The 25,459-nt window shown below is 40.2% G+C and overlaps 1 protein-coding gene and 1 long non-coding RNA gene across 29 annotated transcripts in view; one reads left to right on the top strand and one right to left on the bottom strand.

Annotated features, from left to right (window-relative positions):
• Nucleotides 1-188: 188 nt before the first annotated feature.
• Nucleotides 189-16,232, bottom strand: LOC140520533 (uncharacterized). Its single transcript, XR_011972566.1, has 3 exons — nt 16,150-16,232; nt 11,448-11,524; nt 189-292 (listed from the first exon to the last, which is right to left on the bottom strand). It is a non-coding gene; the product is annotated as an uncharacterized lncRNA (long non-coding RNA).
• Nucleotides 16,233-19,523: 3,291 nt separating this feature from the next.
• The window catches only part of KIF16B (kinesin family member 16B), a 550,717-nt gene continuing 544,781 nt past the window's right edge, over nt 19,524-25,459 (top strand). For 27 of the 28 annotated variants that reach the window (XR_011972556.1, XR_011972554.1, XR_011972560.1 and 24 more), the window contains exon 1: nt 19,524-19,895. Coding sequence is in view for 14 of the 28 variants with exons in the window: in XM_072634507.1 (XP_072490608.1) it covers nt 19,849-19,895 (47 nt within the window). In the remaining 14 variants the exon portion in view is untranslated. Of the gene's footprint in view, nt 19,896-20,033; nt 25,221-25,459 lie in introns of those variants that run through there. The other variant, XM_072634493.1, reaches the window with a different exon arrangement.

Genomic DNA, 25,459 nt, shown 5'->3' with positions numbered 1-25,459 from the left:
CAGATCTCTCTTTCCACTTTTTCACATATTCATTTCAACCACATAGCTTATTAAATAACAAAAATTCAAGGACCATTGTTAAGTCCTCCCAACACAAGGTTCCCAATCATTCCATGGAAACTTATTCCTTCTTATCCTCCCAGATTTTCTTTCCAAGTTGTCCTTGGGACAGTCCCAAAGAGCTGAGTCCCCCCTTCTCCAACAGGTCACAGAAGATTTAAAAAGGAGTTGTGATTCTGGAACCTTCACTTGAAGTTAAGACTGTAGATATGAGGGAACCAAGGCAGAAATCCTATAGTAAGACAATGAAAACAAAAGAGTTGGCAGTATGAGCAATAGTTCTTTTCATCTGCTCACCATCTAGTTTTTTAGTTGACTCTCTAGGATTCTCTAGGTATACCATGACATCATCTGCAAAGAGTGATCATTTTGTTTCTGCATTGCCTATTCTAATTCCTTCCATTTCTTTTGCTTCTCTTTATGCTATAGACAGCAATAGTAAAATATTGAATAATAGTGGTGGTAATGGATATTCTTGCTTCACCCCTAACATTATTGGGAAGACTTTTAGCTTATCCCCATCACAGATAATGCTTACTGATGGTTTTAGATTGATACTATTTATCATTTTAAAGAAAGTTCTATTTACTCCTGTGATTTTTAATGTTTTTAAATAGGAATGAATGTTGTATTTTGTCAAAAGCTTTCTTCTACACCTATAGAGATAATCATATTTTTTTTGTTTGTTTTGTTACTAATATGATCAATTATGCTGATAGGTTTCTTGATATTGAATGAGCCCTGCATTCCTGTTATAAATTCCACCGGATCATAACAAATGATCTTTGTGACATATTGCTATGATCTCCTTGCTAGTATTTTATTTAACACTTTTTTTCCATCAATAATTGCTACCGAAACTAGTCTGTCATTTTCTTTTTCTGTTTTCAGTCTTTGTGGTTTAGGTATTCACACTGTACTTGTGTCTTAAAAAGAATTTGGTAGGACTCTTTTGCCTAGTTTCACAAATAGTTTATTTAGTGTTAGAACTACTTGTTGTTTAAATGTTTGGTAGAATTCATTTGTGAATCCATCTGGTTCTTGTGATTTTTTTTTAGGAGCTCATTAATGACTTATTCAATTTATTTTTTCTAAAATAGAGTTATGTTAGTACCATATTTCCTTTTCTGTTAATCTGAGTAATTCATATTTTTGTACATATTTATCCATTTTACTTAGATTGTTAGATTTATTGGCACATAATTGTGATAAATTATTCCTAATAATTGCTTTAATTCATCTTCATTGTTGGTGAATTCACTCTTTTCATTTTTAATACTGGTAATTTGGTTTTCTTCTTTCCTTCTCTTTAAATCAAATTAACCAATGACTTGTTTATTTTATTGTCTCCCCCCGACCATAAAACCAGGTCCTAGTTGTATGTATTAGTTCAATGGTTTTCTTACTTTCAGTTTTATTAACCTCTCCTTTGATTTTCAGGATTTACAATTTTGTGTTTAATTGGGGATTTGTTTTTTTTCCTTAATTTTTTTAGTTGCATGTCCAATTAATTGATCTGCTCTTTCTCCATTTTACTGATGTAAGCATTTAGAAATATAAATTTCCCCAGAAGTACTCCTTTGGCTAGATTCCAGAAATTTTGGTATGTTGTCTCATTGTTGTCATTCTCTTTAATGAAATCATTTATTGTTCCTATGATTTGTTCTTTGACTGACACATTCTTTAGGATTAGGTTCTAGGATATCAGGACAGTTTTCCTTGATAATTTCTTGAAATATATCTAGGCCTCTCCTTTTTTTTCATAGTGGCTTTTAGGTAGTACAATAATGCTTACATTATCTCTGATCTATTTTCTAGGTCAGTTGTTTTTCCAGTGAGATTTTTTTTCACATTTTTTTCTATTTTTTCATTCTTTTGATTTTGCTTTATTGTCTCTTGTTGTTGTGGAGTTATTAATTCCACTTGCCCTACTCTAATTTTTTTAGAAATTATTTTCTTCAGTGAACTTTTGTACCTCCTTTTCCATTTGGCCAATTCTACTTTTAAAGGATTTATTTTCTTCAGTGAACTTTTGTATCTCTTTTTCCATTTGGTCAATTTTGCTTTTTAAGGAATTTTCTTCAGTAGATTTTTGTGTCTCTTTTACCAAGCTCTTCACTCTTTTTTATGATTTTCTTGCATCACTCTCAATTCTTTTCTGAACTTTTCCTCTACCATTCAATTTGATTGGCCTGTGACCAAATCACTTTTTTTTTAAGGCTTCGCATGTAGCTGCTTTGATTTTCATTGTCTTCTGGGTTTATCTTGAGCCTCCCTGTCACCATAGTCACTGTCTATGGTCATGTTCTTTGTTAATTTTTCCAGTCTTTTTCTTAACTTTTAACTTTATTTTAAAGCTGGACTCTGATCCCAGGTTGAAGGGGCCACTGTCCCAAGCTTCAGGTTTTTCATGCTGCTGTTTTCAGATCATATTCTGGAGGTCTGTGAATTTTTAGTTCTTCCAAAGCAGTATCATATAAGGAAAGATGTGGTCACTGCTTTTCTGGCCTATGAGTAACCATTCTTTTCTACCCTGGAACTGTGACCAGGATCCCTGCTCCCTTGGGGCTGCAAGAGCTAGTGAGTATTATCTCCTCTTAACTCTCTTAACTCTGCTCCTCTTAACTCTGGGACGTAACCTAGATCTGTGTATGGGCATAGTGACAGAGTCCTGCATCCAGTGCCAGCAAAGGGTCCTCTGTAATCTCCTTCTGACCAGTTATCTGACTCCCTTACTGTTTATGGTCCATGAGTTCCAGAAAAGGCCTCTAGATACACCCTCAAGGTCTGCTGTTGGCTTGAAGGGATGCTGACTGCACTGGACTGTCCTCTACTCTGACCCCAGTGAGACAGAACTTTCTTCAAGACCTTCTAAGTTATTTTGGGCTGGAAAATTGTTTCACCCTAACCTTTTGTTGGTTCTACCATCCCAGAACTCATTTTGAGGTGTCATTTTAAAGTTGTTCAGAGGGGAATTTGTGAGAATTTAGGCAAGTCCCTGCCTTTACTCTACTATCTTGGTTCTGTCCACAGTGGAAATGTTTTTGCAAAATTTCATATGCATAATGAGCATCATATTTCTTTCTTTGTCAATGGATAGGAAGGAGATATGGAACGAAGGAAGAGAATTTGGAAACAAAAACAAAAATGAAAAAGAAAAGAAAAAGCAAACATTAAAAAAAAAGCTATCTGAATCCACATTGTACCTCTCTAGGAAATTTGCAGATGATGAGGTAAATTGTATAGATACTTACTATCTGTATGACCTTGGGCAAGACATTTAATCCCATTTGTTTCATTTTCCTCATCTAAAAAATAAGCTGGAGAAGAAAATGGCAAACCACTCCAGTGTCTTTGCCAAGAAAACCTCAAATTGGGTCAGAAAGAATCAGACAGGACTGAAATGATGGAATTGTTGTTCAACAAAGGGGCAAGTTATCCAGACATTATTCCAGTAGATAATACTGTGCCCCATTCTGACTTCATTCAGCTTTTTCTAAGGTAATTTATTCTACCACACACTCAGACCACATTTGTACCTACAGTAATTAGGGTGAAACCTTTTTGGGTGAGAAGGAATTATCTTATTATTTGTAAAAGATATGAGGCTTTGAGTGACATATTTGTATATGAAAAGGCTAGCTAAGTTAATAAGCTTGCTCCCAAGGCAGGAGTACACAGGTAAATGCTTAACAAGTGGCTCATAAAAAAAAGTACACATAACACACTTCTAAATTTAATCTGAATTATTAACACTTTCTCCATCCCTTTCTAAAAGCTACACAATGAACAAAATAATAAATCAAGCCCTGATTCACAGTGTTTGCTGATTTTTGAAGCACAAATATTCACATAGAAAATTTAACAATCTCCTAGAGAGCTAATTCTAGTTGATTCCAGCACATCTATTCCCTCAGGGCATACATTGCCTTAGAGCAGCAGAAGCCACGAAACGACTGAGTTAAAGAGATTTCCAGCCCAAGGCAGCCTGGAAGGCTGACAGGAAAGGTTTACAAGGCTGGATGCAGAGCACAGCATAGTGTGGGCCATGCCTCAGCAAGGACAGGACTGGAGCAGTCTTCAAGGCACCACCAACAGCAGCTGCAGGTCCCAGATTCCTCAACTCACAAATGCCAAAGACAGCTTCAAAAGTCAGTGAGAAAACTCTTTCACTTGGGTGAGAAGGGAACACAGTAGTCTAGCCCTGGTCCCAGGCAGTTGCAGCTTCCATTGTTGGAGCCCTGACCTAAAGCTCCTGGGGTAATTGAGCAGCTAATCGGTATCTTAGCCCTGAGTGGTGGCCCTGGGGTGAGGAGGAATGCTGGCTGGCATGGTAGAGCTGGTAGAAAGTCTGGAGAGGAATTCCTGCTCACAGATCAGAGTGCAGGCCAGGAGGGGAAAAAACTCCTCTCCCTAGATTGTGCCACCTTGGAGGAACTGAGAACTTACAGGTCCTCAGAGTATACCCTCTCCTTGAGAAAGAACTCAAAAGTCAAGTAACTGGCTGGGAAAATGTCCAAAAAGGGATAAAGAATAAGATAATTAATAGAAGTTACTTTTGTGGTGAGCAGGTATTTTCTTCCATTCTTTCGGAGGAGGAACAATGCATACCATCAGAGGAAGTCAAGGCTTCTGCATCCAAAGCCTCCAAAATAAACATCTAATGGTCTTGGGCCATGGAAGAGCTCAAAAAGGATTTTGAAAATCAAGTAAGAGAAGTACAGCAAAAATTGGGAAGAGAAATGAGAGCAATGCAAGAAAATCATGAAAAGCAAGTCAACAGTTTGCTAAAGGAGACCCGAAAAATGCTGAAGAAATTAATACCTTTAAAAATAGGCTAACTCAAATGGCAAAAGAGGCCTAAAAAGCCAATGAGGAGAAGAATGCTTTAAAGAGCAGAATTAGCCAAATGGAAAGGGAGGTTCAAAAGATTGCTGAAGAAAATAGTTCTTTAAAAAATTAGAATGGAGCAGATGGAAGCTAACAACTTTATGAGAAAACAAGAAATTACAAAACAAAACCAAAAGAGTGAAAAAATAGAAGATAATGTGAAATATCTCACTGGAAAAACAACTGACTTGGAAAACAGATTCAGGAGAGACAATTTAAAAATTATGGGACTACTTGAAAGCCATGATCAAAAAAAGAGCCTAGACATCATCTTTCATGAAATTATCAAGGAAAACTGCCCTGATATTCTAGAACCAGAGGGTAAAATAAATATTGAAAGAATTCATCAATCACCTCCTGAAAGAAGTTCCAAAAAAGAGAAACTCCTAGGAATATTGTAGTCAAATTCCAGAGTTCCCAGATCAAGCAGAAAAGATGGCAAGCAGCCAGAAAGAAACAATTCGAGTATTGTGGAAATACAATCAGGATAACACAGGATCTGGCAGCTTCTACATTAAGGGATCAAAGGGCTTGGAGTATGATATTCCAGAAGTCAAAGGAACTAGGACTAAAACCAAGAATCACCTACCCAGCAAAACTGAGTATAATACTTCGCGGGAAAAAATTAATTCAATGGAATAGAGGACTTTCAAGCATTCTTGATGAAAAGACCAGAGCTGAATAGAAAATTTGACTTTCAAACACAAGAATCAAGAGAAGCATGAAAACGTAAACAGGAAAGAGAAATAAGGGGCTTACTAAAGCTGAACTGTTTACATTCCTACATGGAAAGATAATATTTGTAACTCTTGAAACTTTTCTTAGTATTTGGGTAGTTGGAGGGATTATGCACACATATACAGACAGAGGGCACAGGGTGAGTTGAATAGGAAGGGATGATATCTAAATAAATAAAATTAAGGGGTGAGGGAGAAATGGAATGGGGCAAATTATCTCTCATAAAAGAGTCAAGAAAAAGCTTTTTCACTGGAGGAGAAAGGGGAAAGCGAGAGGGGAAAAGTGAAGTTTACTCTCACCACATTTGGCTTAAGGAGGGAATAACATGCACACTCAATTTGGTATGAAAATCTATCTTACACTAGAGGAAGGTGGGGGAGAAGGGGATAAGTAGGGTTTGGGGGCAGTGATAGAAGGGAGAGCAAATGAGAGGGGGGCGTAAATAGAAGTAAACACTTTTGAGGAGGGATAAGGTCAAAAGAGAGAATAGAATAAATAGGCAGCCAGATATGTGTGTGTTTGTCCTTCACTGGTGAAGAAGACCATGCTATCAGAGAAATAAAGACATGACTTACACTTGACTTTATTTCTGAGTGAGGGAGGGCTGTGCGGGTCACCAACCTCACTTCTCCTCCAGAGTCATCTGAATCCAGTGACCAGATATTCATCAGGATGACTGGAAATGACCTGGGATGAGTCAATTGAGGTTAAGTGACTTACCCAAGGTTATAGAGCTAGTGAGTGCCAAGTATCTGAGGTGAGATTTGAACTCAGGTCCTCCTGACTCCTGCACTGGTGCTCTATTCACTGCACCACCTAGCTGCCCCAAGGGGGAGCCAGATAGGATGGAGAGAAATATAGTTAATCTTACACAGCATGACTATTATGGAAGTCTTTAGCAAAACTATACATATATAGGCTATATTGAATGACTTGCCTTCTCAGTGAGGATGAGTGGGGAGGGAGGAAGAAAAGGAGAGAAGTTAGAATTCAAAGTTTCAGGAACAAATGTTTTTGCAAGTAACTGGGAAATAAGAAATAGAGGTAATGGGGTATAGAAAGAAATCTATCTTGCCCTACAAGAAAAGAGAGAAGATGGGGAAAAGGGAAGGGAGGGGTATGATAGAAGGGAGGGTAGATTGGGGGAAGGGGTAATCAGAAAGCAAGGTGTTTTGGGGTGGGGGCAGGGGAGAGATGGGGAAAATTTTGAAATTCAAAATCTTGTGGAAATGAATGTTGAAAACTAAAAATAAATAAATAAATTGAAAAAAATAAAAGAAAATACATGGAAAAAAGCCAACAATAGCTGGAGAACCCTAAATTCCAGAGTCAACTGAGGCTTACTGGGCAAATAGCCATTGATTAAGTATGACTAGGGAAAAAGATATGAGAAATGTACTGGATGGCCACCATACAGCAGAGCAAGTTCTTTCACTGTAAGATGCTTTTCTTTGTAGAGGTCTTTGAATTGTCCAGGTAACTTTCCATTTTACATTGGCATCTTTTCTTGGTTTGGACTTCAGGGAACATTATTCCTGCTCCAGGATAAGTTGGTCACCTGAAATCTCATTACTATGCTGATTGACTCCATTTTTTGATACTGTACTCAACACCTTGTCAATTCCCTTAGTTGCCTCTGTCTTCTGATTGGAGGGCTGGAGGGGGGAGCAGTAAATTCCTCCCAAAGCTTTCCTTTATAGGGGGCACTGATCATTCCAGACTTTCAGGCAACTTTCCATTTTCCATTAGGACCTCTGTCCTCCTCCACTTCTCAGCTTCTTTTTGGATGTTGTCATCTTTCTCCACTGATGATGAGCTCCTTGAAGGCAAAGACTGACCTCTGCCTATTTTTGTATCTTCCTCTTCTCACACCCACTCCTCCCCCCTCCCCCAGAACTTAGCACAGTGCCTGGCACATAGTAGGTACTTGATACATGTTTACTGAATTTAATTGAACTGAGGGTATCCAGACTGGATGTTAGAGAAGTTGTTGAAAGGAAAGCCTGGGAGGTGACAGTGTGATTGCACAATAGAAAGATACATGAATAGACTATGAAATATGACAAAAGAGGAACTCTGAGCTGGAACCAGAGTAAAAGGTGGACTGTTCAGGAGATGAGATCTTGGGAATAACACTAGAGCTATCTAAGCCCTACTGGTATCCTTAGGACATCAAGAGAAGTTTAATAGGACTCCAGCAACTGAGGAGGAATTTTTGTGATAAACTGATGGGAGGACATCAATGAGAACAAGGATAGATTGCAGTGAGCAAGGTTGGAGGGAATGGATAAAATGATGAGATCACAGATCCATTTGGATATTTAAATAAATAAAGACTTTTGTGCCTGATACGCATTGTTATGTTGGGGGCTTATATAGAAACTAGTCAATCAGTCAATAGTATTTATTTATTTTCCTCCAACAAGGTTCTTTTATTGGATTCAACCTAAAATATTTTCCATTTGATGTCTTTTTGCTATAGAATAGAAATTTCCAGTTCCATAGATAATGGAAGAAAATTGAATTTCCATTTTTTTTTAACAAGAAAGCAAATGTGTTTCACACTTTGGACATTTACCAGTCACTTAAAAGTGTACTACTAATATAAAAATGTAACTGTCAAAGCACTGAAATGCCCAGAATAAATTTCTTAACCTGAGAAATTATTCAGTGTATTATGATAACACACAAACAGGCATTAGGTTTCCAATTCTTCACACTGATTGTGTATAGACTTCGTTTTTATAATCAATAGTATTTAAGCATCTATTGTGTGCCAGGCATGGTGCTCAGCACTGGGGATACGAAGAAAGGCAAAAGACCATCCCTGTTCTCAAGGAGTTCAGAGTCTGTTGGGGGAGACAACATGCAAACCACTATGTACGGACAAGTTGGGTACAGGATAGATTGGAGATAATCAACACAGGGGAAGGCATTAGCATTAAGGAGGATCAGGAAAGGCTTTGCATAGAAGATAGGATTTTTAGCTAGGACTTGAAGGGAGCCAGAGCAGGCAAGAGGCAAAGATGAGAAGGAAAAGAGGAACAGCCAGAGAGCATGTTGCAAATCTGGAGAGAGCGTATCTGGGGCAAGGAACAGAACACCAGTGCCATTGGGTGTTTGAGTGTATGTGTGTGTATGTGTGTGTGTGTGTGTGTGTGTGTGTGTGTGTGTGTGTGTGAAGGGGGGCGAAGGGGAAGGCAGGGAATAAGATATAAGATGGACAGGAAAGGGAGAAGGAAGTGAGGTTGTGATTCTTTGAATGTCAAACAGAGGACTTTATAGTTGATGCTTGAGGTGATAGGGAATAATTGGAGTGTATCGAATGGGAGAGAAGAAGGGGGAAAGGGATTCTCTGGTCAAACCTGTGTTTTAGGAAGATTAATTTCACAACTTAGTCAAATTGATGGGCTGGAATAGGGAGGGACTTGAGGCAGGGAGATCAACCAGCAGTCTATTGTAATAGTTTAGGTATGAAGTGATGAGAGACTGCCCTGCAATCAGAAGAGAGAAGGGGGTGTATTAGAGAGAAGGTAGCAAGGTAAAATCTACAGACTTTGGCAACAGATTGGATAATGAGGGGGTGAAGTAGAGTGAAGAGTTGAAGATGACACAGGTTGGGAGCTTGGGTGACTGGGAGAATGGTGGTGTCCTTATCAGTAACAGAATTTTGGAAGTTGGGAGGATAGACAGGGAGACAATACATTTCAGTTGGGGCATGTTGTCTATGGGGCATCCAGTTTAAGGCATCGAACAGGCAGTCTTTTACCCATATCAATTAAAATACAAATTCCCGAAGGGCAAGGGTTGTTTTGTTTTTTAGTCTTTTTGTCAGAGCCTACCCCAGAGTCTTACTTAGTAGTCCCTTAGTGATCTGTGGAGACCTGGACACAAGCTATATTTATGTTATGTGTTCTCTCTCAGAAGAACTGGAGATGAGGAATGCTTTAAGTTCTCAGCTTCATGTCTCCATGCCTCCAATAACTGTCAGATATGATCTGATCAATTCATAGCAGTAGGAGGGTGGAGATTCCCAGGCCCCTTTTGAACTTTTCCTTTCGTATAGGAAAGATCTCATCTTTGAGTGTGCCAGTGGTCTTTCATCAATCTTCCTTGCCCTGGGGATTCTAAGACAATGGCTGGGGGGGAAGATGTTACATGTGGTTTTCACTTCCAGATGATCTTTATCTATTGTAATCAGTTGAGGGTGTGAAGGAGGTAGATTCTCTTAACCCATAAATCTCTTAGGCCTGTTCTCATTGCCTTGGCTGGGTTCTGAGAAATATTCTCAGATGTCAAGAACTTATCCCTCATACAAGTAGCTGTTAGCTTATAAGGGACCTTAAGGCAAAATAGAGGCCAAAGACGTCATTAAATTTGTTTATGAACTGAATTTCTGATTCAATTCCTAACTCCTCTGAACCAGTGTTGGGACTCCTAAGGATACCATAGGTATACTCAGCAGGTTGCCATTCACTCAGGGCTTTTTATTTAATACTTCAGACAAAAGCATCTCAAAAATGGGTCAGCAGGAAATTTCTAATGTATCCATTCATGCACAGATATATCTTCCAGTAAGCAATGTGAATTACTGACATCCACAAAGGAAGGCTAGCTATTGCTATTACAAAAATCCCAAATAGCAAACATATCATTTTACATATTACAGGAAGGCTCAGAGTAGCCACACAACCAGACATTATGAAATGAATTGTGAGAATCATCATTTGGGTGACTCTAGTTCCCAAAGGAAACTGGGTAGAGAAAAAATGAAGCAAAGATTCATGTTGGGGACGGGAGGGTTGAGGAAGTAGGGTGTTAGGCTGTGAGGTTTATCTAAATATTCTACACTTAAATGGAAAGGAAGGTTGGTATACTGAACAGAGAAATGGACTTGCACTCAGGAAGCCCTGAATTCAAATGTCTCCTTACACATTAATAGTCAGGGTGACCCTGGGCAAGTCATTTAACTTTTCAGCATCATTTTCTTATTATTTGTGAAATGGAGATAATAGCACCTGTTCCCTCCCTCTACCTCCCATCCCTCCAGGGTTGTTGTGAGAATCACATACAAGAATGCATGTAAAGTATTTTGGTGCCCTTAAAGAGTTATAAAAACTATAAGTTGTCTTTGCTGTTATCATCTTTCTCCCCAAAATAGAGGTGGTATCATATAGAGGTATCAAAAAAAAACAAACCCCAGCTTTTGGGACTACTCCTGGCCTGAACGAGATTAAAATGTAATGGGAAAATATGTAACAGAATAAATAAAAATACAACAGCGCACAGATAACATTAATATGTGGTTTTCTAACTCAATATGCAGTCCCTGGGTATCCTTACGTTTGGTACAGTGGCCTACATTTTTGAGTTTGCTATCACCAGCATGGTAGATAGAGTCACCCTCAAAGTCAGGATGGCTGGGGTTCAAGTACCACCTCTGACACCTGATGACTACGACTCAAGTCACTTTATGGTCCCAGTGTTCAAGGCAATTTTCTAAGTTTTTAAGAATGTACCACACTGTTAAAAAGAGTTTCCTCACCCAGGAAGGAATTTGCTGTACCAATAAACTTGCAGGTCCCATCTCCTACCCTATTCCAATGCCACAAGTACTTCTTACCTTGTATTTTCCTACCGCTATCATTCACCCAGTCGATCAGACTGGAAACCTTATAATCATCTTTGGCTTATTAGTGACAGCGAGGTGGCTGGAAATGTAGGAATAACCAAGTTCAAATCCAACCTCAGATACCTACCAGCTGTATGACTCTAGGCGAATCACTTCACCTCATTGTAAAATGAGGATAATAACTGCATCTGCCTCCCAGGTTTGCTGTGGAAAACAAAAAAGATAATATCTGTAAAATGTTTAGGTTCATGTCTGGTACATAGTAGGCACTCCCTTCTTCTTCCTTTACTTTCACATGTCTCTCTCATAATTTTTCTTAAACAGCAAAAAAGAGGCATGCCCAACTGTGATTCTCCATAAAGTATAAAACAAATTCTATACTTACTTTCAAAACTGTCCTGCTTGTCTGTACTTCCTTCTAAACTTTTTTTTTCTGTTTTATCTTATGAATTTTTAAAAATGTTACCATGGCTTGCTTTGCTTTGGCTCACTAGGGAGTTGTTACCTTCCTTCCCCACATTAAAAATTGAAATAAAGAGTAAAGAAAAAATAAACCTTGTATCAAATAAGCATAGTCAAGCAAAATGAATCCACAAAGTGGCCATGGGCTAAAATATGTTTTTACACCTTGTGTCCATCACCTTCATGGTAGGTAACAAGATTACTCACAAATCTTCTGGAGACATGGCTGGTCATGCGCTCACCAGAGTTCTCAAGTCTTCCAAAGTTGTTTTTCTTTACAATACTACTGCCTTTATATAGTTATTCCTTCCAGATCATGGGGGTTAGGGGTGTGGTGCCCCCATGATCTGGAAAATCCAAGTAAAAATTTTTGGCCCTCTCTTCATATCAGAGAAGAAATCTGAATATTTTTCTTCTTTTTTGGTTTATAGTATCTTACCATAAAATATGAGTCAAGTATTTGATCACAGGCTATACTATACAATACTATACACATATTTTATGCATTTCAGAGTTTCTAAAGTTTTTCTGTCATCTGCTGACCTTTGCATGTCATCTTTGGCTTCCACAAAACTTCCTCTAAATTCCCATTTAATTTCTTATGCCAACCTGCAATATATCAAAACTGAGATGGGGAAAATCATAATGTGGAAGGGATAACTAAATTATTTTTTTCACTTCACTCTGCATCAGTACATCTTAGTTAGGAATCTCTGAAATAGTCTCTTTCATTATTTATTATGGTACAATAATATTCCATTACATTCACATATCACTATTTTTGACAAATATTATTGAGTATCTACCATGAAAAAATGCAAAAACACAATCCTTACCTTCAAGAAGCCCACACTCCAAAGGGTAAGTAGACATGCAAACTATGTACAGAGTAGATTGGAAAAAAGGAAAGGAACATTCATTAAGCACTGTATTCCAGGCACTATGTGAAGTGCTTTATAAATATTATCTCATTTGATCCTTATAACAATTCTGTGAAGTAGCTACCATTATTATCTCCCATTTTATAAATAGAGAAACTGAGGCAAACAAAGGTTAAATGACTTGCCCATGGTCAAACATCTAAGTATCTGTGACTAGATTCAAACTTAGATCTCTCTTACACTAGACTCAGCATTCTATCCATTCACGGATACTACCTAGATTGAAGGTAATTTTGAAAAGTAGAAATGGACTCTGGACTATTTTAAATAAAACTTCTGTTGGGGTTTTCCAACAGTGTGAATACAGTTGTTCCTTTTATGTTCCTCTTAGTTGTTCCTCAGAAATGCATAAAATATATGTATAGTATTGTATAGCATAGCCTATGACCAAATACTTGAACCAAATTCTACAATAACATACTCTAAACACCCCCCAAAAAAAGAAAAAAATTCATATTCCTTCTCCGATATGAAGGGAAGGCCAAAAATTTTTATGTGGATTTTCCAGATCATGGGGGCACCACACCCCCTAATCCCCACGATGTGGAAGGGATAACCATATAAAGGCAGTAGTATTGTAAAGAAAAATAACTTTGAAAGATTTGAGAATTCTGGTGAATGTATGACCAGCCATGTCTCCAGAAGACTTTTGAGTAATCACAGAATCTTGGGATTAGAAGAATCCTTAGATATAGAACCAGGGAATCTCCAATCTGGAAGGCACCTCAGTGGCCAGTTGGGCCAACCCATACCTGAACAAGAATTCCCCTCTGCAAAGTACTCAGGAATTGATCATCTAGCCTTTGCTTGAAGAATTCCAATGAGGGTGAACCTAGTTTTTCTTTTTGGTAGTTCTAATTGTTGGTAAGTATTTCTTTACAGTGAGCCTAAATTAATTTCTTTGCAACTACCACCCATTGATCTTTTCTCCAGATTGAACATTCCTTATATGGCATGATCTTAAGGATATTCACTATTCCAGTTGCTCTTAAGATACACACACACACACACACACACACACACACACACACACACACACACACACACACACACAGCCAGAGAAAGACCAAGATAGAGAAAGAAACAATACACCTTTGTGTTGCTAATTGAATCTTTTGTTTAGACAAAGATGTTAACAGTGGTTTGCCATTTCCTTCTCCAGCTCTTTTTACAGATGAAGAAAGTGAGAAAATAGTGTTAAGTGACTTGTGTAGGGTCACATAAGTGTCTGAGGTCAGATTTGAACACAGGAAGATATCTTTCTGACTCCAGGCCCAGAATTCTATTCACCGTACCACCTACCTGCTCTAAGTGTAGAAAGAAAGAAAGAGTTATTAAATGCCTTCTACATGCCAGGTATGTGCTTTCAAAATATTCTTTCATTTGGTCCTTAGAATAGTCCTGTGAGATAGATTCTATTATTATTATTGCCATTTTGCTAGTGAGAAAACAGGAAAATAATAGTTAAGTGATTTGCCCTGGGTCACACAATTAGTGTCTGATATCAGATTTCAGCTTAGGTCTTTCTGTCTCCAGACCCAGTACTCTATCCACTGTAACACCTAGTTACCCTTTCACACACCCCCACACCATCCCGCCTTGAACTTGGGATTCTGAACATAAATACTGACATATACAATGGAACTTGTAATTGAGAAAGTTAATACTACCATTGGCCCATTAAACAAACATTTATTAAGTTTTTTTCTATGTGCAGGACACTATGCTAATTTAAGGTAGTGACATTGTGTGTGACATTCTGTGTAGGGGTCACTATGTTTTTACTTATTTTAAGTTGATTTATTTATTTTTAGTTTTCAACATTCATTTCCATAAGTTTTAAATTTTCTCCTCCCCCTCCCTTCTCCCCTCCACAAGATGGCATGCAATCTGATATAGGCTCTACATATAGACTCCTAGTAAACATATTTTCACATGTCATGTTGTACAGAAGAATTAGAATGAATGGGAGAAAACATGAAAAAGAAAAACAAACAAAAAGAAAATAGTCTGCTTTGATTTAGACTCCATGTGTTTGGCATTTTCCATCAGGAGTCCTTTGGAATTGTTTTAGGTGCTTGCATTGCTGAGAAGTGCTAAGACTATCAAAGTCAGTCATCATACACTGTGGTTATTACTGTCACTATGCTTTTATAAAGGAATCTGTTTACTTGTATAAGATAGAAATCTGCTTGTAATTAAAAAAAATCAGTTGCTGAGTTAAGTCTGCCTGTACAGTTTAGCTGTTAGGGGTATAAGTCTGGTGAGATTTCTAAAAGAATCAGTTACTAAAGTTATCTGCCTCAGAGTTCTGAGATAGCAGTTGTTTATTTAAATGTAACAAGCATCAGAACACAGTGTGCTTAAGAACTCTGCACATGAAAAACTGGAGAAGTTTTAGGCTAATATCCAAGGAAATATGGATACCAAAACTGTTCTATGATTATAAGACAAATATAATTGATCTCATTATTGACAGAAGATAAAAATTTGGTTACTAATCATACATATCAGCAGAGAATCCAGAGTATGAAAACAGAAAAGTATGACAGGAGAAAAGAAGGAGTGGAGAGATGGAGACAGACAGAGACTGAGAAAAAAGTGTGAACATACAGATTTCAGAACTTTGTTAGAGGGAGATTTTAACTTTCTCTGTTCTATCCCTTCTTGCTGGGCAAATCAGTTGGCTAATGAAAGCCTCTAATGCTTTCTTCTGTCACCTGCATCTGGAAGGAAGATAGAACAGAGGCAACATATGTTCCCTATGACTTACTATGGGGAAAAAAATTGAAGAGTAAAGAACATATACTCTGTTCTCTATTATGATTTTCTGTCAAGAAGAAGACAAAGATACTTTTCCGTATTGTCACCTGTTGTTGCTGAGAGCTGGAGAAGAATACTCCTACAAAAGAGCAGAATTAGAGAGGCTTTTTGACAACTTTTCCATCAACTTTTCCTCAGAGTAACTACTTCAGCTGAAGGCACTATATTATCTTGAAGCTTGAAGTAATACTACAATTGCTCTTAAGAAATAAATCCAGATGAACAGAGAAGCATTTTGGAAGCCGAGAATCAGAAAAAGTCAACCAATGGAGTAGTTTGACTAAGACATCAAGCACAATGTGGTTCATCTAAGCTTAACATCTGCATGCATCTCTGCTGTACAGAAGCTATGCTCAAGGAACTTTTATGGATAGCTCCTGAGAAGGATGACAATAGATAGTTCCAGAATTGTAAGTTATCCCGAATGCATGGGTTTTCCATACTCACATACCTCTCTGCCAGGTTTCTAAATGTGTATTCCCACTCTTCTCTACTGATCTAAGAGTGTAACTCAGGTTTGTATGTATAATGTAGTGTACTTATTCGTCCTGCATGTTCCTTACAGGAAAACCTGTGATGTTATTGAAGGGCGCGGACACTGACCTCCCCTAGGAGTGAGAAGCAGCCACCGCCTCCGCCCAGGAATGAAGAACTAAGAGATGTTTTGCTGGCTGAGCCCAGTACAGGTGGCCAGGTATAGCCCAAGGCGGAGTAGTTTTGCCTCGCAGGGCGGGGCTTAGCTCAAACTGAGTCACTGCCCTAAGGACACTCAGCACTTTCCCTTTGGACAGCGCGTGACTTGTCCCTCGGCAGCTCCCAACCGAGAAGCCCCAGAAGCTGGAGGAGGTGGTTAGATTCTAGGCGGTTTCCTTCTCTACCACTGAAACCTACCTCCTGGCTACTGAGCATGCCCAGCTGGACTGAAGTTGGCTGGCTACCCAGCTCCAGCTCAATTTTTTCCCAAGTTTTCGAAGTAGCCCAGAAGAGCTCTTTTCGGGCTTTCCCTTCGGTATCAAAGCTGGGCACTGCGGGAGAATTTGGAAAATGTGTGTAAAAGTGTCAGTGGCCCGGCTGACTGAGCCTCGGATGTAACTCCTTAACAAGCATTGGTTGTAGAAGTCTGGTACTCTTGGGGGGCAGGAGCAGTTGCAACGTGGGCATTACTGATCTTTACCAAAAGTTAAATTCTTCGGTGCCCAGTAGGTGAAAAGTCCTGTGCTGGGCGCTGGGGCATAAAGATGATGGTCCTGGATCCTCAAGGAGCTGGAGGAGGGGCCACAGCACAAGCCCAGAGAATTGTGGGCAAAGGAGACCCAGGCAAAGCACGATGATAACCTGGAGGAGGAAGACGTTCCTTTCTTGGGAGGTGTAGGGGAGGAGAGACAGACATACAGAGACAGACAGACGGAGGCAGAGGAGAGGCAGACAGGCTAGGGAGGGAGGTGACCTGTGAGTTAGGCCCTGAAGGAAAGGAGGGACTTTGTGCTATTACTGTAGGAGCTTACCAAAGGTTTGTTGATTGATTGACTTTAACAGATTGGGTAGGATGAGGAATCTAAGTACTTAGATCCCGGAGATTTAGTAAAGTATCCTAGAGAGAATGGATTGTAATGGAGTAGATTCTAGGTCTATGCTAGACTTACACAGGATTAGTCTCAGAGGGCCAAGGAAATGTGGCTGGTTGTTAGGAAGTCAGTGAGAACCAGATCTGAAGAAGGAAATCTGAATGACAGAATCACTTTAGTAAGATTAAAGATAAAAGATAAGGAAACCAGAAGGGCGATCCTATTTGAGAACTTTTTTTTTTTTTTTTGGCGTAGGGAGGGTACTGGCAAAAAAGATGGATTATTAGTTACGGAACCCAGATTTGTTTGCTAATTCCACTATTTGCAGAGTTTGGCATAGAAGACAGAGTGACTTGGAGTCAGGAAGACCTTTGTCCAAACCAAATGGTACCCGTACATCCACCTCACAGTTAAGAGGCTTACATGAGATAATACATGTAAAGCACTTTTCAAACCAGAACACCCTAAGTGTAATATTGACAAAAGAAAGAACTGAGCAGCATTAATCACTGAATGACGGTGAAAATCCACTTTTTGCTTCGTTTCCTTAAAAACTCGTTGATTCTTTTTATATTACCTGGATAAAATAATTTCCTTCACTTTGCTAGTAAACAGAAGCCAGAGGCAACTTAAAAGTTAATTGTCTGTGAATACCATCCCCTCACCCTGACAGAATTGAATCTAGGCCTTGTGGAATATGTGATATCTCAAGGGTTTTTGTTCTGTGAAGTAGAAAGACCCCCAAATGGGGTCATGATGAATCAGACAAGACTGAATATGACTGAACAACAACAATCTGCTTGGGTCCCTTCCAACTCAAAAATCTAGGATTCCACATGAGGTCCCTGTGGATTCCTTAACAGCATCAAGGAGTGACTACTCCTCATTGTGCTCCCCTCTGACAACACAAGTTAACTAAAACCGTCTTCAGCAGCCTCTCCACCTGATTCTGACCCTCCCAATACTTAGGGTATCTGTAGATACCCTACATAGTTTCTTAGAAAGCATTTCCGTCTGTTAGCAAGTACCCTTCCCAAATTACTGTCAATTCCTATGTAACCTGTTGTGTGCACTTAGGGTTAGCATGTCCATAGGCAGCAGTGGTGCAGTACACAGAGCCTTGAACTTGGAGTCAGGAAGATCTAGTTTCAAATCCAGCCTAAGAGACTTACTAGTTGTGTGACCCTTGGTAAGGCATTTAACTGATTTGCCAGTTTCCTCATCTATAAAATGAGAATAAAAAAAGCACCTATTTCCCAGGGCTGCTGTGAGGATAAAATGAGATAACTGTAACTGTACTTTGCAGATCTTAAAATGCTAGATAATTACAGAGTTATTAGTCATAAATGCAACTTGGTCTAATGGAAAGATCTAACTTTCTAGTTAGGAAGGCCTGGGTTCAAGTCCCAGCTCTGACACGTGACCAGCTGAGTGACCTTGAGCAAGTCCCTTCACTTTTAAGTGTCCCCAGAACACTCAGCTGCAGAATAGCTGCTGACTTGCTTGATAGGAGGGAGCCCCTCATATCAATGAAACTGCAGATCTTTTTCCAGAAAGAAAATGTCATTGGGCAGTGGGAAAGGCGCTGGATCGAGGCTGAGGTCCTGAGTTCGAATACTGAGTCCACCATTTAACGTGCGACCGTGGACAGCCCTTTCTGTGCCTCCGTTTCCTCATCTGTAAAATAAGGGGGCTGATGTAAGCTGACTAACGAGGCGTCTGTGAGCTGGAAATCCACGCTGGTGCGTAGAAAACCTCGGAGAGCGGGCTGGAGCCCGAGTCAGGACGGCCCCGGCCCCGCCTGCGATCCACCCCAGGGAAGTGACTTCTCAACAGCGGGAGGCACCGCTCTGCCCGCAGCAGTCAAAATCAGTGCTTACTGATTGAAGGGGCAGAAGTATGACACAGGTGGAGGTGCTTTCCGACGCAAACACACACACACACACACACAGACATACAGACACACACGCACGCACACACAGACACAGACACACACAGACACACACTGATAGGCACACACACGGACACGCACAGACACACACAGACACAGACACGGACGCACACACAGACATACAGACACACACGCACAGACACACACAGACACAGACACGGACGCACACACAGACATACAGACACACACGCACAGACAGACAGACAGACACAGACACACACTGATAGACACACACGCGCACACAGACGGACACACACAGACACAGACACGGACGCACACAGAGACACACGCACACACACGCGCGCGCGCGCTTCTTCCAAGCTCTGTCGCTCTCCCTCCTCCCGCCGGCTCTCGGCTGTCATGGAAACCCGGAGAAGTGGAATCCTCCTCCTCCGGCCCGGCCTTGCCTCGCCCGCTCCTCGCAGGAGCCGCACACTGGGCATGCTCAGTATCCACGGGAGCTCGGGGGCTGCAAAGGGGAGCTGGAGGAGGAAGCTCGGATAGCGCCCAGGCCGGCCCCGCCCTCCGGGGGGAGACCTGGAGAGAGGGTGGGGGTGGGAACTCTGGGAGCGAAGGAAAACCCGGAGGAGGAGACGGAGGCGGAGGCGGAGGAGAGGGAAGTGGGCGGGGGCAGCGGCGAGGGGAGAAAGTAGTTTCCCGGGAGTTGCGGGTCCGGCAGCCGGCAGAGCCGGGGGGAGGCTGCGACGGTGACCGCGGGGCTGTAGGGGGCAGCGGGGGGCCCGGGGGTCAGGGGCCGCGCCGGTGCCGGCCGGGCAGGGATGAGCCATGGCATCAGTCAAAGTGGCCGTGAGAGTCAGGCCCATGAACCGCAGGTGAGTGAGCCTGTGCCCCGTCCGTCCCCTCGCCCCCCCGCTCCTCCCTCCCCCCGTCCCCGCCCCTCCCCCAGCCCCGGAGGAGGGGAGCCCCTGCCCCCTCGCTGCGCTCCTCGCCCAGGCCTCCCGCCGAGTCCCCAGGCTCTCCCCGCTGTTTGTCCGTCGGCTGGAATCTGGAGGGTCCCGTGGTCCGGAGGCTTCGCGCAGAGTCCGGCCCCCGCAAACCCCGGGGCTGGGGAATTGGTGTCGCTTCCAAACTGTCCAAGTGTCATCCCGCTGGGAAAGTGCTCCCCTTTCGCCATGCCCAGCCAGACCTCCTGGAAATCGCCCCTCGGGTCCGCCGCGTCCTGGGGCATCCTCGTGGTCTCCAGCCCCTCTCCTCGCCCCCAGTTTGAACCGTGCTACTTTGGCTTTTTACCTATTTTGTATTTGTATTCACTTCCTGGTCTATGCCTTGTATTCCTCCCTCCCAACCCCCACTCACGGTAGCACGGTAAGTTCCTTGAGGGCAGGGACTGTTCCATTTTTTTAAATTGGTATTTCCAGTGCCTAGCATACCTTAGAGGCTTCATCATCTTTGTTGAACCTAAAGAAAAGATTGGTAGTGAAAATACTGTGAGAACTCTTTAGAGTTGAATTCCTTTGAACTTTTTTTTGTTTTAAAAGAAACAGCTGTTCCTTCCCCAGGATTAAAAAAAAAAGATATCCCTGGTATAAAAATAATGCTATCCCTAAAAGTGAACGAAGGAATGATGGTAAAGAACACCAGTGAACATACCTGTTTCCAAAAGCATTCACAGGATAGGAAGCAATTTTACCTAGATTTTGAGCTGAAAGGATCCTTGGAGTTTATCTATTCTCATTTTATATGTGCTGAAACTGAGCCCCTGCTAGGTTTAAGGGATTAGTTCACGGTCACAAATAGAGTAAGTGGGATTTGAACCAGCTTCTTGGAATACCATGTCCAGTATTTTTTCCACTAACACGGAGCCAGCTCAGCCTGTGTCTGTGTTACTTACACATAATTTTGATTACTTGGAATGTAAAGCTTCTAATTAGTAGCAAAGAGGCTTTGACAGTTAAAGGGTGACTGAAGAACTCTTTCTATCACTTAAAGGGAAATAAATAGGCCAGTAGATTGAAAGTATGCCCTTGAGAAAAGCTGCTGAAAAGAGATATATCAGTACTTTAAGTACCCATGTGTTTAAAAACATACTGAAATTAACACAGAAGAGTTACAAACCTGTCAGGGGGTTATATTGTAACATTTTAACCCTAGTCCTTTCCACATTTCCCCCTTTTTTTCACTTATTGAAAGAAATTAGTCCTTTTTCAGTTAACTTTCACAATTTGATCAGGTTAGAAGTTGCTTTGAAAAGTTGACAACTCCTAAAAGTATTTTCTCAGTTAGATAATAAACAAAGTAGAAAAGCCATCTATTTCTGTTGATCTACAAATAGATTAAATGGACTTTTGACCTACTTATGTCCTCTCCACCCACTAAGTTCTTTTGCCTTATGTAAGTCAAAGTCTCGTGGTTATGGTGTTGTTCAAGCGTGTCCAACTCTTCATGACCCCATTTCTTGGCAAAGATAACTGGAATAGTTTGCCATTTCCTTCTTCAGCTCATTTTATAGATGAGGAAACTAAGGTTAACAGGTTAAGTGACTTGCTCAGAGTCACACAACTAGTAAGTGTTTGAGGTGCGATATGAACTCAGGTCTTCCTGACTCTAGGTACTATTCTATTTCACTAGTTGGCTAGCTAAAAGATACTAATAGGAAGATTAACAATTTCTTGTTTGAAACAGTAAAGAACTGTTCTGGCCTCTTTGGATTTTCTGTTGCTGTTGTTACAGATAAAATTGGGAAAGTCATAGTAATTGTCAGTATTTTGAAACCAATGATTTTTAAAGGAAAAAAAGAAGTATCATTTACATTTGCTAGGTAGCAAGGAGTATACAGTACTGGACCTGGAATCAGGAAGACCTGAGTTCAGATCCTATCTCAGGCATCAGAAAAATCACTTCATTTCTGTCTGTCTCAGTTTTCTTATCTGTAAAATGAAGATAAGAGCACATTACCTGCCTTTCAGGGTTGTTATGAAGATCAAATGAGATAATATTTTTAAAAGTTTTTTGCAAACCTTAAAGCATTATATATAAATCCTAGTTTATAGTACTGTTTTTCTAAAGCTTTTTGAGTTTAAAAGCCATGTGTGACTTTTAAAACACCAGAAACTAGCATTTGTGCATATTTCCATTTATGTTATTTATTCCATGATATTGATATATAAGATATTATTATTTGAAGGTAAGAGATCCTAAAGTAATTTAGATAATTAAAATGTGTGGAATTACCTTTTTATAGGTTTTCTGGCTCTTAGGAAAAATTAGGCACATTCTGAGATTAAAGACTTTAAGAGATTGGGTGTTAAGGATACAGTGTGCTAATAATACTATAATTGCTATTAGTATAGAACTTGGCAGCCAGTCACATTTCTGTGCCATTTCTTTTTAGCTAAGCTTCTTGAAGGTAAGGACTGGGTTTTATTTTTTTCTTTGTACCCTTGTACCTAGTCCAGGGTTTGTAGGTAATTAAATGGTTGTTTTAATGAATGAATAAAGGAAATAGAAATTTCAGGTGACACATGAGAAATTAGTGGCACTTTTGTTAGTACTTTTGATCTCCCTTCTTGAACTTTAAGCAGGCTCTACTTTCCCCTTTCCCATCTTCTCCATTTAATTCCATTTGCTTGTCCAAATATGGTCCACTTGGACAAAAGAATCCTGCATGTGTCAAGAATCAGTGTTCTATTATGGTGGAAAAAACGTTGGATAGGAAGTCAGAAATCCTTGGTTCTGGTCTTAGTTCAGCCACTAAATAGCACTGTGACTTTGGGGAAAGTCTCTTCAGCTTTGGGCTTAGTTAGAAAAGTGATATCTACAGTTCTGGCCAGAATAATTACATATTCTGTAATTCTGAAGCTTGAGCTGGGCAAAAGGTGAAAAAAGGTGGATGCCTAAAAACCATAGACTGATGATTTTAATGTGGCTCTCTGGGAAAATGATACACTACCATCATCAAATGAAAGGTTTGAGCACTTAGAAAGTAATTAGGAGGATCTGTCATTGGTCTGCTAAGAAATTTTGTCAAATTTATTGTTTCCTTTTTTCCTACAGTTACCAGATTATCATAGGGGTCCTCTGTTTTGTCAAGATATTTGGCAAGATCTTTCATGATATCCCTAGGATCTAGAGTCTGGATAACCACTTGTCATAGGTTGTAATGAGGATTCCTTTCAGGTATGGGGATAGACTGAATTACCACTACAATTCCTTCCAACTCTCAAAATGTTACAATTCAGTGAATACAGGGGGCATGATTCCTGTCTTTGGATATTTGAAAGACTGTTAGAATTGAAGAGTGGAAGAGATTGAATTTATGTTGCTCTAGAGGTCAGAACTGGGGTCAGTGGAGGAAAGTTATAAGTATCTACTGTACTATCTAGGGTACAAATACAAAAAAAAGAAAAGAAAAGAAAGAAAGCCAGTCTTTGTCCTCAAGGAGTTTACAATCTGATGGGGCAACCAGCACATAAAAGGAAGCTGATAGTGGGGGTGGCTATATAGGAGGGAAGGAGACATACTCCACCCAGGGGCATGAAGGAAAAGTTAGAGAAGTCTCAGAAGTAGTGCAGCCACATGAGAAATAAAGAGATGTTCTGAGCTGAACTCCCTTCTTAAAGGGAGGTTTTGGAGTTTGTGGCTCCACCCTTCAGACGGACTAAGGGTGACTGTATAAAGGCTGAGACGATCTTGGAACTGTTGAGGTTTTCCCAATAATGAACTTCTCTAGTGCCTTAAGATTTACATAGTATATTACATATATTATCCCATTTGCTTCCTATAATAACCTTGAGACAGGTGCTATTATTATACTCATTTTTTGTATGAGGAAACTGAGGTGGATACATGTTAAGTGATTTGATCAGGCACTCATTTGGCATGTGAGATGGGATTGGAATGTAAGTCTTCCTAATTCCAAGTCTAATATGAGAAAATTGAGTATGCGTGTTAATAATAAACTAGGTGCCAAATGAATGATAGTGATGTGATAAGAGTTATAAGATTTCAGAGATGGAGAGTGGTCAGTGGATTAGGTTTTAGAGCTGATGGACTTGAGCCAGGCCTTAAGGGAAAGGTAGTTCTTTACATAAGTTGAATATGGTATAGTGGAAAGAGTTGTTTCAAATATTTGAAACAAAACATCCTTGTGTTCAAATCCTGACTGCCAATTAAATGTTGCTTGACTTTAGTCAAGTTATTTTTACTCCTCTGGACTGTTTCCTCATATTTAAAATGAGGGCATGTACTAGATGATTTTCAAGAATCTTTCCAACTCTTAATCTGTGCTTCTATAATCTCTTGATTTTAAACATTTTAATCAAGGAACTGGTAGGCTATCAAGAATAAATATGCTTGTGAGTGCAAAAAGAGACTGAAAATTCTGGTTTGCATGTCATAAATGTGAGGTGACAGTTGAAGCTGAAAGGCTGTGATCTCTTGGGGGATTTATAGAGAGAGGACAGAGAACTAGGAATAGAATCTTGGGATAGAAGGAAAAAGAGGAATTTTAGCAGAGGAGACAGAGAAGAAACAATCAGGTAACAGGTGAATGAGTCTTCTCTGGCTTCTTGTTGCTGTTCCTGAATAAAATACTGACTACAATCTCTCTCTTTCAAGTAGTCCTGCCAAACCACACTACTTTGCCATTCCCCTTATTTCTCCTGATGTTTGTTGATTCTCTCTTGTCATTATCTACAATGTCCCTTGTACCTACAGAAGTTCCTTCCACATATCTTCCATTTAAAACTTTTCTTCTTTTAAGATCTGTCTCAGATGCTTCCTCCTATAAAGTCTTACTGGATCGCTCCAGCCATAAGTGACCTCTTCTCCTTTGAATCTCTCACACCATTCCATTCAGACCTTGTCTGTGTGCTTACCATATTCCAACTTTTGTTATAGGCATTCTAACACCCCCCCCCCACACACACACATTACATGTGACTCCCCCCCCAAAAAATAAAAAAACTTAGGTGATAAACAAATTCCTTTAGCACAGGAACTGCACTAAGTAGAGGTTTAATATTTGTTGAGTTGAATTTAATGGATTAGATATTATAGAAGGTCCCTTCCAGCTCAAAGCTCTGTGCTCTTATTAATGAAGGAAGGAGTGGTCAGCAGTGTTCCACATTGCAGAAGCAGTGAGGACTGTCAGATTCATGACTGAGGTCATGGGTAACCTTGGATATATTTTCAGAATGGTGAGGACATTCCTCTTATAAGGGGTTAAGACTTGGGAGGAGGAGGGATGTGGGAGAGTATGATGCAGTGAGTGAAGATGACTCTGGAGAGCTTTGGAAGAACATAGCCAGCATTCACATGATAAGCTAGCTTGTTCTTGTGATGACATTTCTTTCCAGTTTTAGTGCTTTGACTTTTGATTCTAATCATGGGAGCCAAGAAGCCTGTTTAACTCAACTAGTCATGCCCAGGATTTTGG

This window comes from Notamacropus eugenii, chromosome 1, assembly GCF_028372415.1.
Source record: "Notamacropus eugenii isolate mMacEug1 chromosome 1, mMacEug1.pri_v2, whole genome shotgun sequence".
In the NCBI taxonomy this organism is placed as follows: Eukaryota; Metazoa; Chordata; class Mammalia; order Diprotodontia; family Macropodidae; genus Notamacropus; species Notamacropus eugenii.
Note: the sequence above shows the minus strand (reverse complement) of the source record. Positions and strands in the feature narration are given on the sequence as shown.